Consider the following 18,065-nt stretch of genomic DNA (forward strand, 5'->3'; position numbering starts at 1 on the left):
GGCGACGCTCCCGCCGCGGGTTCGGATCCTATATAGGAATGGCCGGTGCACTCACTGGCTGAGTGCCGGTCACGAAAAAGACAAAAAAAAAAAAAAAAAAAAGAAGACAGTTCTCTTAGAGGAAAAGAACATTTTGCCCTGAAAGATTGGGTAACAAGATGGGCCTGAGTATTATGACATTACACTTCTAGATACGCACACACACATATATTACTAGGGGCCACCAAAAGCACCCAGCAATCTGTTGGCTTATTAGAACAAAGTGCAGCCTTGTTCCACTAGATCATTTAAGGAAAAAAAATAATAATTGTCTTTAAAAATACTAATTTACTGGGAGGAGGTGGGGTGAAGCAGGGAAAAGAAATGTTCCAAAGTTGAATTTAATTTTCATTACTAGGGTCATAATAAACATCTAAGTAAACAAAAATGCTGAAAGAAGATGGAAATACAAAATTATTAGGCTATAACTGTCATTATACATGACAAAATCTTTCAAATACTGTTTCTCTCAGAGGAAATAACTACAAATGCCCTATCACAGACAGCACAAAACCTCAAGACTTAGGAAGTGAAGAAAGAAGACAGCAAAGCAGATCAGCTCTTCTAAAATAAAGGGGAACACATTAAGGTAAAAAAGAAAAGCAAGAATTTAAATAGAAAACATGGACCAGAAGTCAAGACACCTGGATCTGGTCATAAAACCTTGGGAAAGCCACCTAATTGTCTAGTCTGTATATGCTACAGAATGGAGATAATATATATCCTGCCTGTCTCATAATGCTTCTTTGCAGGTCAAGTAGGGTAATAAATGTAAAGGCACTTTGAAAATTATAAAACACCACACAAATGTAAGGTATTATTACTTAAGTTGTCCCTTGTAAGTATATGGTAGCTTCAACTTAAAATAACTTTCTTCCCTATTAGTTAACACAACAGCTACCGGTCCTTTGGAACTCCAGAAAAAACTAGCAAAAGAGAAATCAATTCTCCATCTCTGGTCTCAGTTTTTTAAAGAGAAATTCCTTTACATCTGTTCCATCTTTTTCTCTAGTATTCAAAAGACCCAACTAAAGGGCTCTTTTGTATTCTTACCTTTGGAAGCTGCAGGAGCAAAGGGCCAGGAGGGAGAAAGCATCCGATATTGGAAAGAAATGGAAGAAAGAAAAGGAATCATACATGGTTCTCTGTTATTGCAGACAGTCACTCAGCCACCGAACCTGTTAAAAACTCTACCCAATCTTTATGAATTAAGTACTCAGGTCCAAAGATGGTACCTTAAGGTAGTGCCAGAATCTGTTCAAGAGTATCATCAAAATGGGCCCAAACTGAGTTTCTGTCACCTTAATCTCACATCCCTATAAGTTATACTGACACAAAATACCTACAGGCAACAGTTCTCTTTCCCAACCCCAGTAACCCATAACACAAAAACAGCTTATTTTCTTCTAAATGGGAAAAACCCATCTCTCTTCCACCCAACATTCCCTTTCCACTGTCACCAAGGAAAGGGAAGTGAATGGAAAACTGACTTAAAGGATATTCTAAGCCCTACACTGGACCTTTGCATTAAAGAGGAAGGTACTCACTCTTAGTCTGGGCAGAGAAGGCAAGGGTAAGTTTGGCAAAAAGTTCATTATTCTCAAAGCGGTCCTCTTTCACCTTTGTCCAGAAGCAGTCCTGGGAAAGGTCCTCAGCCACAAACTGTGGATACAAGCAAGGCGTTAAGAGTTACTAAGCTGAGCCCTGTACTTTCTATTCTAAAAAACTGATTAAGATGCAAAAGAGGTGGCTGGTTAGTTATCAGCAATGTCTTACTAGAGTAAGACTAACCTGAGACACAGAGAACAGCTGTGCTCTTTGTGGTGGGATCAGGAGATGATGCTTCCAGTTTGTTTACTGGTGATGACTCAAGAACTAGATTCAGCTATGATACCTATCCTCCTTCTATCTCCAAGTCCTCTAGCTTCAGAAGCATTAAAGCTTTATTTCACATCTTCCCTTGTTCTACATTACATTTTCCCATCAATCTGGCTAACTATGTCAGATTTGTTCATTTTATGAACAAATCCCTACGCTCCTTTATTTTAACTTGGTTTCCGGAAGTGAAAGCCTAACTCAAAATCATAGGGGTCTCCAACACATCATGGGAACAATACTGTGTCATGCAAACATGGCCTATGTAACTCACATCCTGGGGAGTGGTGGGGGATTGGTAGAGGAGTATATCCATAAATCCAAGACTTTTAGATATAACAAGTATCAGGAGTTTGCAGATAGGTTGAAATAACTATTATCAAACTGTGTGTTACCATGGCATTCATATCCTCAGAGAAAAGGCAAAAAGCACTAACTTAAGGATAAGTTTAGTTAAGATAAGTTCAGAGTACGGTGCTCACACAGAACTCTCCATGCTGATGTCTGACATACAGGAGATGCCTAAAATCTGCTGAATAAACATAAGCATGAGTGGAACTTGAAGACAGACAGGTGCGAGTTATAAGGAAGGGAAGTCCATCCATGCACAAAATACCAAGTAGGAAACTGAAGTGGTTTATTAAGATGTACTGATGAAAAAATGGACAGAAACTCTCACCTTGGACCAGTTTGGCCTCCGGAGTTGCACCTCTGGCTTATAAAGCTTTTTGGGGGTTAATCCAAATGGCAGAACTGGAGCTGCAGGAACTCCAAATCCAAACGGGGCAGGTGGAGGTGGAGGAATGCCAGGGCCTCCAGGAAATGGAGGGGGTGGAGGGATTTGAGGACCACCAGGAAGAGGAGGAGGGGGAGGGAGCATTCCTACTCCTCCAGACAAGAGAGAAGATGGGGGCATGGTAGCACTCCCGGGCAAAGGAGGGGGTGGGGGGATGGCAGCACTCCCAGGCAAAGGAGGGGGTGGGGGGATAGCAGCACTCCCAGGCAAAGGAGGGGGTGGGGGGATGGCAGCACTCCCAGGCAAAGGAGGGGGTGGGGGGATGGCAGCACTCCCAGGCAAAGGAGGGGGTGGGGGGATGGCAGCACTCCCAGGCAAAGGAGGGGGTGGGGGGATGGCAGCACTCCCAGGCAAAGGAGGGGGTGGGGGGATGGCAGCACTCCCAGGCAAAGGCGGGGGTCGGGGGATGGCAGCACTCCCAGGCAAAGGAGGGGGAGGTGGTGGAGGAGGTGGAGATGAAATAATAGTGCCAGAGTCACCAGGTAAAGGAGGGGCAGGGGGGACAGTAGAACTACTAGGAACAGAAGGAGCTACAGCAACAACTGCAGCAGAGAGAGAAGCCATTTCTTTCTTGGCATCTTCTAGTTCCTTTGACAGCTTGGCAACCTACAGAGACAACATCAACATGAGTACTTCTCACCCCACTTTGGGGACTACTGGAGCTGGAAGGAACCTAAGAAACGACTTAATCCAGACTTCTCATTTTATACATGGAGGGACTGAGAGGAGTCAGACAGATACATGATTTGACTAATGTCACATTGCTATTTAGTGGCAGAACCAAAACTAGAATTCAGTTCTTCAAGTTCTTAGTTGAGCACGTTTTGTATGAAAAAGAAAACTTCAACCTTTATGTTAAACTCTCCCCTTTGATTAGAAAATGTAAAGGTCACATAAATCAAATGTTCTACTTATATAACTAATGTATGTGCTGTACAAGTAATTATATAAACACGTACGTGATCAGATTATCAGATCATTTAAATATTTACAACTGCAGAGAGAGTGTATAAGCATAAATCTGTCCAGAGAGGACTAAAAGAACAGAAGATTAGCAAATATGTAAGCAGTTTAGTTTTTACTTCTAAATTTATTTGAAGAGTATTCCCTTTATTTCTGGGTAGTATTGTAATTCATTTTACTCTTAATGTTTTTCTGTGTTTTCCAAATTTCCTGTCTTATGCATTACTTACCCCTAAAACAAAAACAAAACCAAACAAAAAACAGTAGATGATATTAAAAATATATGCCATCTAACTAGATTACCAATTAGTAGCGGAACCCTCACTGGGAGTGAGATGACTGACTCCTGTTCCAAGACATGCACATCTGGAGGCTGCTGATGGCAGTTACAGGTCACTCTGCCTTCCCTACTCAGACATTACCTCTCCTGTGAGCTGAGACACCTCTGCTTCCAGGTCCTGTTTCTCTGTGGCAATTTTTTGCTTTTCAGAATCCAAAGCATCCTTTTCTCCCTGAAGATCCTGAAGCTTCAGATCAAAGTCACTTTCCATCTTTTTCATTTCCACTTGTAGCTCATGTCGGGCTGTTAACTCTAAGTCCAGCTAAAGAAGAAAGAAATCACACTCCCAGCAAGTTCGCCATCTCAGTAAGAAGCACAAGTGTTATTCCCAATAATTTATTGTTCTGTGCCAATACTTGATTTATAGAGCTCACTGACCTATACCTCAGGCAATGCCTGGGGGAAAAAAAAGCACCATGATTTTGACCTTAAGATTAAAGTTAAAGGAGAGGGGAACCAGAGATCATTTCCATAGTCTTCCTACTTTTGTAGTAAAAAAAACCCCATAGATTTTTAAAGAATTTAACCAGGACAGCTATGGTGATACAATGCCAGCAATCTCTAGGATCAAAAGCCTATCAACCACAATAGGAGTCCTTAACAATCAAAGAGAAAAAGAGAACTCAGACATTTTCCAGTTCCTATCATTTTAGAAATCAGAGGTCTGAAATGCCATGCAAACCTGAGAGTGCCATCACTATTTTTTTTGTTTTCTTTTTTTTTTTTTGGCAGCTGGCCGGTAAAGGGATCTGAACCACTGACCTTGGTGTTAGCAGCTCCACACTCTTAACCAACTGAACTAACCAGCAGCCCGCCATCACTACTATATAAGAGTATCATCTGTCTTTCTCTTCCTGCCCAGTGGCCACAGAACTGTGCAAGCCCAGCACTCGCACTTCATGATCACATTCACATCACCTTCTTCAACTGTTAGAGTCAGTAGGACTGAAGCCATGCTGGGACCTAAAACTGCATAGGCTTTAGAAGGAAAAAAAAAAGGACACAATTTTTTCTAAGCAAGCATTTCTCTGAGTTCCCTCTTTTCCTGTGGTTATTTGATATTTTGAACCTTCGTTATGAAGCAAGATGACATTATTTAAATAAATGTAAAGTTGTTTTCCAGTCAGTCTGAAGCTGCAAACCTGCCACAAGACATGTACTATCCAGAACCCTGAGAAGCCATGGAAAACATCAATAAAGCTATGCTGATTCCACCCTGAAGCAAATCAAAATCCTTCAGGCCCCGAAGAATACAAGAGGAGAACAGAAGCCAAATGGAGCCTTGGTAAGAATTTGCACCTGGCCGCTTATACATCTCCCTCCCTCCTGCTTTTCATTTCTCACATTCCATTCCCTCAATCTCCTCTTTAAAAGCCCCTCAGTAAATCTGAGTCTCTGAGATGGTTTTAGACCATCTCCTTCAAGTTTACCAGAAAGATGGGTTAGCTTACCATCTCTCCTCAAGTCACTTTTATTCCTAAATAAAGACAACTTCCTATTCCACCAACATTTGACTTTTGGGTCTTTTGTTTTTTGGCGGGGGTAGGCAGCTGAACTCAGGTTTGGTAACAAGATTTTGGCGAGCCTCAGGTAGGAGCTGAATGCCCTAGGGTGACAGATTTTGGCGAGCCAAGCCAGGGTTTTGTACTGGGCAGGCAACCGGATTTGGTAATACAATGATTAACCTATATTGGAAAGGTTTTCCCCTAGGAACCACAGTATTAGGTGCTGAATGCTTTCAAGATACCATGCACAAAAAATGTCTCACATGTCAGAAAAATAATAATCCTCAAATAAAGAAATAAATACCCCAAATTTTTTGATCCCTCAAGCATACCTTTTTTTCCAGCTCCATAGCTTTGGCTTCAGATTTCTCCACCTTTGTTTTATCAATCATTTGATCTGAAAAGAGTCATTAAGTAAAGCTCTTAATTTCTCTTGGACTTCCTCCCTCATACCTAAGCCCTTCAATATAACCAAAGAGCAGTCTTTTTTGTCCTTTTGGTTATTTTTATTATCCTTCTTAATGTTCTGCACTAGAAAAAGAAATGGAACTTTCAGTTAAGTTTAACATATAATTTCTGAGTGCATAGTAAGGCTACTATGCTGGATGGCATGAAGAATGACTAATGAGTAATATTTATGACTGTGAGACCAGCAGCAGTTACAGATATAGATGAAGTCCCTGCAAAAGGCAGTGATGTGTGAGAAGGTGCGAGTTTTTAGATTTATGTAGAAATAAACTAAAAGCCAGTGTATTCCTAGGAAAAATATTGGTTACTGATAGAGTTTGGATATGTATCCCCCCAAAGCTCATGTCAAAAAACCTGATCCCCAATGTGTCAGTGTTGGGAGCTAGTTGGGTCATGGGGGATGGATCCCTCATGAATAGATTAATGCCTTCTCTGGAGGTGGGTAGTGAGTGAGTTCTTGCTTTATTAGTTCTCGTGAGAGCTGGTTGTTTAAAGGACCCTGGCACCTCCCCTCCCTCTCTCTTGCTTCCTCTTGCCATGTGATCTACTTGCACCTGCTGGCTGCCCTGCCATTTTCCACCACGAGCAGCAGCAGCAGCCAGAGGCCCGCACAAGATGCAGCTGTCCCAGACTCGTGATCCAAATAAATATCATTTTTTTATATAACTACCCAATTTCAGGTATCTATTATAGCAACAAAAAAATGGACTAATACAATTATGACCTAAGAAAGGACAAAAATGGAAATATCTGGGGACTGGAAAGATATCTTCTCTGAAATTTTCATTGAAAGGAAGATGCAAAATGAAAGATATAAGCAATGTTTTGAGGAGCCAGACAGAAGAAGAGTACACTTACCAATCAATCCCTCAATATCAATCTGGAGGTGCCGACACTTGAAATCAGGATCAGCCCCATTCTTGTGAAGAACTATCTGGGAAATACATTCTTCAATCAACTTATAGTACTGTGGTCTATGGAAGAAACAAAATAGGGTTATCAAAGGAAAATAAAAATATAATTTTCAGAAGTATTAAGATTAAGAAAAGTTAACTGCTTTGACAATAGAGAGACCTAAGGATAAGTGTTCTGGAAAATAACTTTTTGTAAGGTTAACGGAAGTCTCATTGCTATGGTAGGAAATCCCCCTATTCCACATCAGCTACCCTATCTACTTCAAATAACCAAAATTTCTTGCCATCTAACTCCCACTGCCAATACTTTCCCATCTAAAAATTTGGGCTTGATCCTTCCTGTGAGGGACAGTGCTATTGTTCAATCTCTACTTTTAGGCAACCAGAAAGAATTTTAAATTGCCACCTCCTTTTGCTATCATCTTCACCCCACCTACACATTCCCCTCCAAAAAAAAAGCATTTCACCTTTTACACTCTGATCTCTGCCATGGGGATGCCTTTCAGTTGGATTAAAGGAACAACTGACAACTTCCTTTATATCTGTGACTAATGAACCCTAATCCTTGGTCCTTTGTCTTTTCTTTTCCCCTTTAAAGAACAACTTTGCACTTTCCATGAAGACTCAAATTAAAAACTTCTCACAGGCACACCCCCTTACCTGGCCTCATAGTCATTTCGGACTAACAGTAGGTGCTGCAGGATAGACAGGAAATGTGGCTCTGCCTTTGAATCCTTCACTGTGTTTAAAAGAATCTGGAAGACTTCACTAAAGTCAGTGGAAAAGGAGAATAGGCTAAGGAAAACAAATATTTAGAAACAATATTTGACAGGTGGCTTGCTCGATTCTTGGTGAAGCTAGAGAAAAGTGGCAAGACACCAATTCCACTCTAATAGCTGTTCTTCCTATAAACATCAGAAACTTTAAACTCTATAAACTTCCTCTAGCCAAGGGACCAGTAAGTTGGGTGGTACTATACACAGAGAGAGGATTCCTAGTACTTGGCTTAAAGATCAAGCAGTAGAAAAAAAACAGAAAACAACTACCTCAAAGTCACTTGTGGCAAATATTAATAGGTAACTAAGCTACTCCCTCTGTCAGTCCAAACATCTCTAAAAACCAGTTATACATCTCGAAAAGCTAAGCTATCATGTTCATGGAAGTTTACACTGATTTTGATATCTACTTCCATGCTGAGCAACCATCAGATCACCTTTACTGACTTCCCTGGCCCATGATAAGGTAAATAAAGCCAACAACAACAAAAAAAGACACCAGCCCTATTTACTGAGAAGACACAAAAGCCTGATGCCTTGTTCTGAGTCATCTTCCACACCATTCTATACAGGGATCTGCAACTGACTACAATGGACGCCTCAACTGTCTTGAACCCAGTCAGTAAAAGGATATTCCATCTCCATGCGAATGTCATCCAACCGTCCCTTCAAGTCATAGGAATCTTCTTCCCCGTGTTCATCAAACACATTTAATTGCACTCTCATATCATCATTATCAATCTCTCGAAGGTCCTGTCAATGACAAAAGTAGAAGTTAGGAAACTCAAAAGTTGAAAAAACCTTTCAACCTGGTTTTTACATTGAAAACTAGAGTTATCCCTGGGATGATTAGGGCTGTAAGATCAGGAAGGAACTGACCAGCCTTTCTAATGAAGTGTTATATCTTACCTGCAACACCTGATGCAGCCCCAAGCGCATCAGTTCACTTCGGATGTGAACTCGGAAGTCCAGTTCTTCAGCTGGTGTGATGAGAGCATTGATAAGCTGTAGGCACCCCACCTAAAATAAGAAAATTCAGCAGCTATGTCAATGATAACCTAGAAGATACACTACAAAAAAGAATGACTTTTCTAAGTGGAATGAGACCTGGTTTTCCAGACCAGGTCTGAAGAGCTCAGAAGTCTAAATGATTCCAAGGATCTGATGGTATATGCTATTGTAGATGTTGATTTTCCTAGCAGGTAAATAGATACCATGTCTTTTTTCTACCTCATAATGAGGAAAACAGTTCTTTCTTTGCCTTCTTAGAGAGTTTAATCATTTTCCCCTCAGAATAAATTCTCAAATATAAAATATATAGTTGGAAACCACTCCACATATTCTATTACAAGATCAAATGAACTTAAGTCTTTCCATTTTGAATTCTATTCTTGGGCCCAGTTTTAGGGGATATACATACCTTGAGTGCAATGGAGGTCCCACTTTTCAATCCATCTAGGAGCGGCTGGAAACGTTCCATCTCATCCATCTCTGCTCTTTCTGTCATTGCCTCCAAAACCCTTTCATTCCTGCCCAAGAGAAAGGAAAGGGAGAGAAATGCCCAGGTGCTCTGACACAGACATGTATAACAGGTATATTACACAGGGGCACAGACCAATTAGCAAACAGGATATTAACAATGCTCTAGATTTCTGACATTATTCTTTTCACCATCCCTGGAGCAGAGGACAGAATTTGCTGAAAGCTAAGGACAACCACTTCAGAAAAATGTACTCCCTTAAGCCCATTCCTAAACTCCTATCCAAATTAAGACTCCTGTTCTACAAAGTATATAAATTGGTACAGCTTTTGAAGGGGCATTTAATAGTACTAATTAATTTCTAATGCACATGACATTTGGCCTACTTCTAGAAATCTATCCAACAAAAATGCATAAATATGAAAGACTATATGTAGATGGATGTTTATTATAGCATCATTTGTAATAGTAAAAATTCTTCCTATCACCTACAGCAGGGGCAAGATTCTGCTAAAAAAAAATGTCTACCTAAAAGTATAGTCATAGGGGAATTGTTAAATTATGAAACATACACATATACATATGGAATTTTAAATAGCCAGTAAAGATAATAAGGTAGATCTTTAAGTACTGACATAGAAGGATGTCCAAGATCTACTATTAAATAAAAAGAAACAAGCTGATAAGAATGAATGGTAAGGGGCTCAATTTTCCTCTAGACTAAAAGATGATGGTAACAATGAGAATGGAGAACAGAAAAAATTCCAGTCACATACATGTCCTCTGGCTGTGGTAGGATACAAAGAGCAGAAAGCAGCTTAGCTGCATCAATCATCATGTTGGGAACAGCAGGATCCATGGCTCTAACCAGCAGTAGTATTCCTTCTTCTGTCTCTAACATGGTCTTAATTCCAAACTGGTAGAACAAGAACAAAGAAGGGAGGCTTAAGGATCTAGCCAGGGAGAAGTTTAGGGTTTGTTATCGGTTGAATGGTACCCTCCCCAAATTCATATGTTGAAGTCCTAATCCCCAATACCTCAAAATGGGACCTTACTTGGAAATATAATCATTGCAGATGTAATTAGTTAAGTTACAAGGAAGTCACATTGGAGTAGTATGAGCCCCTAATCCGATATGACTGGTGTCCTTAAAAAACAGGGAAGTTTGGATATAGACATGCACAAAGGGAGAATACCAAGTGAACATGAGGCAGAGATCAGGATGATGTGTCCATAAGCAAGAAATGATAAAGACTGCCAGCTAGCCACCAAAAACAAAGAGAGAGGCACAAAACATACAAGGGTACTTCAAAAAGTTCATGGAAAAATAGAATTAAAAGCTAATAACAAATCTTTCCATGAACTTGCTGAAGCACCGTTGTATTCTCCCTCATAGCCTTCTAAAGGGACCAACCCTGCTAACACCTTGACCCTAAACATCTAGCCTCCAGAAATGTGAGACAATAAATTTCTGTTATTTAAGACACCCAGTTTATGGTACTCTAGCAAACTGATACAGGGGTAGAATACTTTTCCCAATATAGCTAAACAGAGATGAACACCACAAAATAATTTTCTAGGAGACACAAAAGAATTCCATGTCTTCTGAGAATTAAAATATTTGATTTTTATGTTTCTTTTTAATATCCTGCCCCCAATCCAATGGAATAAGTTAACCATAACAAAACTAAACAGTTAAGAAGATAGGTCTGTACTCAGGGGCAAATAATTGTAGGCTCCCTGGGTTTAAATAGTAAACAGACAAAAAAGAAGATGAAAAGATTCTAAAGTAGAAATAGTCTAGAAGGAAAAACAAACAAACAAGCAAGGAATAAAGCAAAGCTTCCAAAAACAATAATTACAGGTCAGGAAATTCAAGAATAGCAAAAGAAAGTAAAGAAAAGAAGAAAATTGAATCTCCCATCTGAAACAGAAGTTAAACTGGGGAAAAAGGGCCATAGAAGCATGCATATGTGACAATGAGAAACAGTTATGATACTAAAGGGAAAGCTAGAAGTCTTGAACCTCATATTCCTAGTTCCTTTTTTGGGTTTGCCCAAAGAGAAAAAATGGAAGTCCATACGGGGGATGGAATGAGAATGGGAAAATCTTACCTTGTTGTTCATAAAAGCTTTCAAGCAGCGAATGATCTCATGCTTGTTCCGGCTATCGTAGCTTCTGCATGTAAAAGGCATAATCAGTGAAATCCCTTTATTCTATAACCCTTTTCCATTTTACTTTTCAATCTTTTAAACAAGGATCTTAGGAATACCACCAGCTAGTAGTTGAGTAAATTCTAGCACATAGCCCAGAAACAGTGACAAAAAAAGGCAACTAAAAAGGGATCCCCACCAAAGACCTTTGGCTAATCCTCTTCTAATCCAAGAATTCAGTATTACACTAAAACCCTCCCTTCTACTCCCTGTAGGCTCCTAAGTGCTAAATTCTATCAGGATAACATCTACCTATTACTGCTTGCCTCACTACGTCAAAGGTTTCAAGTCTAAGAAGGTACATGCAAGAGGTCTAGGCCCTATTGTGTTTTGCTTCAGAAAGATTCCAGGAGGTAGAGAGATCTCTTTGGTTCAGGTTGGCTTCAAGGTAGCCTAAGACAGTCCAAGGAATCTGCAGAATTATTCCAATCCTGAAAACTGCCAAAGAGCTAGCTATTCCCAAACTGATCAAATGTATTGATAAGACTTTCAAATGGGATATGACCCAGACCACATCACAGGGCAGCTTTGGACTAAATCAGATTCTATTTCCAGATTGAAAAAGAACCCATGCTGGGATACTAATAATCTTATGTGGTATATATCCTGTGTTATTCACCATGAAATATAAGTTCCTCCTCCCCTTCCTGTATCTATAATCATCATTCATCCTCTAATCACCCCTACAATAAGCCCCATTCTCAGATAACAGCATATTCTGAGTCTATAACTATATTTAACTGCTATTTTCTCCTTTAGAGCAAATAACCAAGTCCCCTATGACCCTCCACCTAGAAAATGCAGACAGCTGGAAGTCCTCACCCAGCAGTCTCCTCTTTCTCATCATGAAGTCGTTTAAGGATGTCCAATAATGAGGCCAGGCCCTCAGCACCAAATGTTTGCACCCAACTGTAAGAGACAGATAGAGACAATGCAATATCAAATCAAATCAATAAATACTTATTTGCCAAAAAAAGTTCATCCTGGAGACTGTTTACTCCTAATCCAGACCTGGCTCCTTTGATCTTTAGTCACCACCAGGGAACTCCAACATTAGGCTCCTACTCCTCTTTACCTCCTCAGAATGCTTACCTAACAGGATTGTTGTTGAGAGAGACACGAAGGGATTCCAGGCAGCTGAGCAGAGGCATATCCCGCAAGCCTGACCTCAACTCCTGAATGTACATCATGGCAGACCTAGAGCTCTCCTTTTGGCTCATGCCCTAGATAGGAGGCATAGAGAGAGATTAGTAAACACTGGACTCATTTGTAAATTGAGAACTAATATTAGTCGAGAGTTTAAATAATATCAGGGCAGACACCCATCATACCACCAAACTACGTGAGACAGAATTGCCTATCCCTTCCCCCATACATACTTCATGAAGATTTAATCAGGCAAAAAGTACGTAAGAAGATAACTCAAATAAGAGAGTAAAAAATGAGTAGGCTTATATAATGGAATGAAATAGAACTGATATAGACATAAAATGTTATATGAAATTGGCAAAACTAACGAGCTGGCCAGCTAGCTCAGTTGGTTAAACTGTGGTGCTGATAACACCAAGGCCCAGGGTTTGATCCCTGTACTGGCCAGCCACCAAAAAAAAAAAAAAAAAAAAAAAAAGGCAAAACAAACACGTCCAAGATAAGGACACAGTCTCCCATGTCATGGGTACCTGCCCCAGGACTCACAGCCTTGGAGGTGTGCAAGTATTGGGACACCATCTCCCTCTTGATGATAATGTCCTTCTCCCTCAAAGGTTGCTGTTTCTCCTCATTCAAGTTCATATCCAGCTAGAAGAGGGAGACAAAAATGGAAAAATCAAAATTGCTTCAAATTCTTTACAAGTTTTTACTGTTAAATATTTTCTATACTTAGTAAGGAGTTGAGCACATTAAATGCTTATTGAATAAATAAATTTTCCTGATCCCTAGAGACTTAAGCTATTACAGCTGATAAAAATTCCTCAGGTATAAATGTGGTTGACATTTTAGTATAAAGCCCCAGATATTTTTACACATATACACTTTAACTTTTTCCCTAAGTAAAATGGACTCATATACAAATTTCTTTTGTATTATTGAAAGAAAACCATACACAATGTTTTTTGCCTGGAGAATGGACCTTAAAATCTTTTCAGATTGAAGCACTGCACAACTGGCATCATCCAAACACTAGCAAAATTGACTCCAGCAAAATCTGCACCAATTCTAGTGCCTAAACAGCCACCACCCCTGGTTAACTTAGTCACTGTACGAACTCCTTTCCCATGAAGAAAGAACTGGAAACTCTGTGATAAAGCAGAGGCTCTTTGAAAGACATAACCCAAAGTGTGTTGAGTGTGTTTCTGGGGAAAGGCTCTGCTTGAGCCTATTATATGGATAACAATGTATCGGAGCCCAGTACCTTAGTGAGCACAAGTGTAACCCTAACTAGTCCAAAATGGTCTTTGAAATGGGGAAAGTATAGAGAGGAAAGGGGATATATTCTACTTCTTCTGCAAGTAGCAATATTAATTTGAAGTTTTTCTGACTTAATTTCTGATTTGTTTTTCCTTTTACAGATAAATTGAACATAGAAGTTGCAAAGCGATAGCCCTCAGGTTTGAATCAGACCCGAAGATAAAATATGTTTACTTGGCTAGCTCAAGATTTTAAATTTGGGAGACCTCACATAGAAACACATCTCTCTGGTAAAACAGCACCAAGAGATGCAATCATTAAATTTCAGATTGTGGGAAACTCTATGGGTCAAACAAACTGTTTCTTCAACAAATTTTTTATGTCAATAGTTAAGGATAAAAGAAAGAGGAGACACACCCAGAAATTAAACAAAACTTGAAAGAATATTAACACAATGGACCTTATTTGAAATTATGATTCGAACAATTTTTTTAAAATGACGTGATTGGGGAAATTCAAATGCTAACTACAATATTTGATGTTATTCAAGAATCATTGTTTTTTAAAAAATTACAGATTTTTGCCTTTTGAAAAATAGAAATATCTGGCATTACTGAGTTAGCATTCCCAACTGGAATGCTATCTATCTACTAGAACTGAGTTGTGACTGGCCATTCTAACAAAAATGCCAAAAGCTTTTCTTCAATTTACAACAGTGCCCTGTCCTTTTTACCATCTTCTATCTAGGCTGTTTAACTTATTTATGGTAACTGCCTGGCCCAAAGATATCTAAATTTTGCAATCCATGGCCAGGAAGATTGTCTTGACATATCATACTCTTAAGACTCTTAATGGACTTAGAATACTAAAAGACAAACAGAAAGATTCAATGAAAAATAACAACAGTAGTACCAGCTGAGTGCTTACTATGCACCAGGCCCTGCGTTAATGATTTTAAGCCTATGCTTTTAATTAAGTTAGGCCCGCCACTAGTCTCTACTTGAGTCTGAGATCATATATCCATGCAACATACAGGTCTTAAGAAACTGTTTAAGTACATACTCAAAACCTTCCAAGACTTATCACTAGTGGACAATCCTGAGTGTCCTTCTCACTCAAGTGTTCTTCACTGAGAACAGCAAAGCCACATCCATGTATACTTCATTACTTAACTGACTTCAGCCACAATCTTTAAAGGTGTCTAGTGATTTAGCATCAGCATTTTCTTTCCAGATTCACCACTAAATAAAGGACGTTGGGCAAATGATGCCTTTCCATTTCCATGTCTTCTGTATGAAGAGCTCATCATGAATGCTTCAATATTTTATCTACTCTGGCTTAACCCAAAGGTGGTCTCCACACTATCACATGAGATGATCCACTCACCTATGTCTTTCTGGCTAAAGTGCTGCTGGGCAGAGGGACATTAATTAGCTGGTCAGTGATCAGATGTTTCCAAGCCTAATTCATAGATGCCAAACTTGTGGACTGGTACTTCTATATTTAGTCCTTTACTTAATGGAACTGATATTAAATAGTTCCATAATAAGCCCGGAATTCTTTGTAATAAAGGGCTAGTTAAGGGGGACCACACATGAAAAGAACCCACCATGTCCATAAAAGCATTTTCAGGAGGAAGCAACATTTGGGGGCAGGAAACTTACCAGCATCTGTTCAAAGAGATCTAGAACTTGCTCATCTGAAACATCTTGCAATGACTGTCCTGTGGGATCATCCCCATATGAGGCAGAAGAATTTCTATGAGCAGAATTGGGCTTTTCCTTCTCCTTCTTAATTCTCATGCTGGTAAATCTCTCCAGCTGAGAAAGAGAGAAAAGTTTAGCAATGATTCATTTTCATTCACAACAAACCACACATCAAATAGCCAACCCTTTAACCTCTTACACATGCATGGTTCTTCTGGTTCATGAGCAGTTCAAGACTCTTCTGACATGAAAAAAAAAATCAGTCTTCCTCATATCTAACTTAGGATATGACTCTGTACTCTCATCTATAGCCTAAGATAAGAGGACTGAAGTATTAAGATTTCAAACCTCTCTAAAAAGAGGGAATTATGTTGATTTCCCCTGCCATTTCTAAGCCCTCTAGCAGCACAGAATTGAAAGCATCTCACATGCAGAGCTATCTCAATAAAATGCTGTTTCTGTCTATCTAACCAGTAATAAATGTGGCCAGACCCCCAGAGGATCCCTCCCTTCAAAAGGTGAGTATGACCGTAGACTTTAATAGACGTCAAGTCACACAGGATAAACAAATAAATGCCTTAAAAACTAGGAACGACTTTTTTCTCTTTCTCTTGTACACTCCATAGCACTTGTGTTATGGAGGCAGCAAAAGTTAATACATATGCTTTAAAATGCCCTTTGCGCAACATCTAGTCAGAAAAGAATACAATGTATACTTCAGGATGTGTGTGTACGTGTGTGTGTTTGTGTATGCCATCTCTCTGCCAAGCAAATGCTAATGAACCATTCCTCAAACCTCAAGTACAGATGTTCAAATAAAAAAGAGCCACCAATAAGCTGCAGGTTATCAGCTCCACCCATTTGAAAATAACAGGAACTATCTGCAGGCACTGTGGAGCTTCAAGTGATATGAGTGGCATACAGACTGCAAGTCAGCTTAGAGTTTAAAGAGCATGCCTAACTTTGGGAGCTAGTGAATGTACCAGGGAAATGCATGCAATGGGTCAAATACAGAGCAAAGAGATAGGAAAAAGCCTTGGGATGCTCTGAGAATAGAACCCATATCACCATTACAAGTTATGGAAAGTTAAAGTTAAAAAAACTGGTAAATATTATAGTGCAGGAAACAAGCTAGAACATGCACATGCCAAACAAAATTTCCTTACCTCATCTGCCATGAGTCGCTTCAGAGTCTAGGAACCAGGAAAAAGGAAGAAGAAGACAAAGACAGATCAGTGAAATGCCAGAAACCTCCCAAACACCAGGTGGGTTGGGGAGAAAAGAAAGAGAAAGTAAGTAGAAAGGACCTAAGCTATTTTCCACAGGCTAAAAGATTTGTGCCAAAGTATTCCTTAGCACATTCCCTCAGGTAAGGAGCAGATGAATTTTAAGGTCGCTAACATATAACTCTTAAAAAAAAAAAAAATGTAGAATTGAATAGACTGTAAATCTGATGACCAATAAACTTATGAAATGTGCTCAACTTAGATAGTAAATGAGAAAATGCAAATTAATACCAAAATGAGATATCATTCTGCACTCTCGAGACTGGCAAAAACCTCCATGTCTGTCTAGCCATGACGGGAGCTCTCATACACTGCTGGTAGTAGTATAAACTGCTATGGCCACATTGGAAAACAGTATGACATTATCTAGAAAAGTTAAATATGTACATACACTACAACTCATCAATTTCTATGTATCCACCCTATTGAAACTCACGCACAAGTGTGTAACAAGAGAGTTCATAGTAACACTATAAAGTCTAAAACAGAGAACAATCCAAATAGCAGGGGCTAGCCAGTTAGCTCAGTTGGTTAGAACACAGTGTTGATAACACCAAGGTCAAGGATTTGGGTCCCACACTAGCCAGCCACCAAAAAAACCAAAATAAAAACCCCAAAATAAACAAAAAACCAAACAGCTATCAAGAGTAGAATGGACAGACACACTGCTATATTGGTACAGAGGAAAACAATTATGCAAAGAAAGTAACTGAACTTACAGCTACTCACAAACATAATACTGAATTATTATTTCATTGTCACTGAATTTAAAAGCACACAAAACTAAATTATACTGTTTAGGACATAAATGATTATCACAAATGTCAAAACAGTGGTTACTTGGGGGTTGTGACTGGGAAGGGTGTGGAATATACTATAAAGCATATGTATTTCACAGGGCCTGGTTTTCCAAAGTCTTGCAGTTTCAAATATTGACCTTGCGGAGGACTGGAAATTTTCCTCAGGCTATAAGTGTCTGGTGTAAGATAAAGATTTGTGACACAGCAAGGTTGCTGGCTCAAGGACAGACAGGTTACTGCTTGAAATGTAAAGATACTGGAAAATTGCTAGAGGGAGAAGGAATGTTTGCTAAGATCAAGCTTTTGTTAATTGCCTTACTGGAATGTCATCTGGCTTGTTTAACTGAAAGTTGCCAGCCTATACTGTTAAACTATAACCCCACCTTTGTTCTCTTCCTGTAACTTCCTGGTCTGGAAAATAAATGCCGGAAGAGAACCCCAATTCAGTGTTAATTTCCCAAGGAAGGGATCCCTCTCACTGGAGGGTCCCAGGGAAGT

At 39.5% G+C, this 18,065-nt stretch overlaps 1 protein-coding gene across 1 annotated transcript in view; it reads right to left on the bottom strand.

Moving 5' to 3' along the window:
- Positions 1 to 1,566: 1,566 nt before the first annotated feature.
- LOC134370609 (protein diaphanous homolog 1) overlaps positions 1,567 to 18,065 on the bottom strand; it is a 42,377-nt gene continuing 25,878 nt past the window's right edge. Inside the window, exons 2-17 of the mRNA XM_063087661.1 lie at positions 16,648 to 16,674; positions 15,440 to 15,595; positions 13,065 to 13,166; positions 12,462 to 12,592; positions 12,192 to 12,278; positions 11,271 to 11,334; positions 9,933 to 10,072; positions 9,097 to 9,205; positions 8,586 to 8,696; positions 8,311 to 8,429; positions 7,561 to 7,677; positions 6,845 to 6,960; positions 5,851 to 5,915; positions 4,096 to 4,275; positions 2,594 to 3,316; positions 1,567 to 1,701 (exon numbers count right to left, since the gene is read on the bottom strand). Coding sequence (XP_062943731.1) covers positions 1,567 to 1,701; positions 2,594 to 3,316; positions 4,096 to 4,275; positions 5,851 to 5,915; positions 6,845 to 6,960; positions 7,561 to 7,677; positions 8,311 to 8,429; positions 8,586 to 8,696; positions 9,097 to 9,205; positions 9,933 to 10,072; positions 11,271 to 11,334; positions 12,192 to 12,278; positions 12,462 to 12,592; positions 13,065 to 13,166; positions 15,440 to 15,595; positions 16,648 to 16,674 — 2,382 coding nt within the window. The remainder of the gene's footprint in view (positions 1,702 to 2,593; positions 3,317 to 4,095; positions 4,276 to 5,850; positions 5,916 to 6,844; positions 6,961 to 7,560; positions 7,678 to 8,310; positions 8,430 to 8,585; positions 8,697 to 9,096; positions 9,206 to 9,932; positions 10,073 to 11,270; positions 11,335 to 12,191; positions 12,279 to 12,461; positions 12,593 to 13,064; positions 13,167 to 15,439; positions 15,596 to 16,647; positions 16,675 to 18,065) is intronic.

Source organism: Cynocephalus volans, chromosome 2 (assembly GCF_027409185.1).
Source record: "Cynocephalus volans isolate mCynVol1 chromosome 2, mCynVol1.pri, whole genome shotgun sequence".
In the NCBI taxonomy this organism is placed as follows: Eukaryota; Metazoa; Chordata; class Mammalia; order Dermoptera; family Cynocephalidae; genus Cynocephalus; species Cynocephalus volans.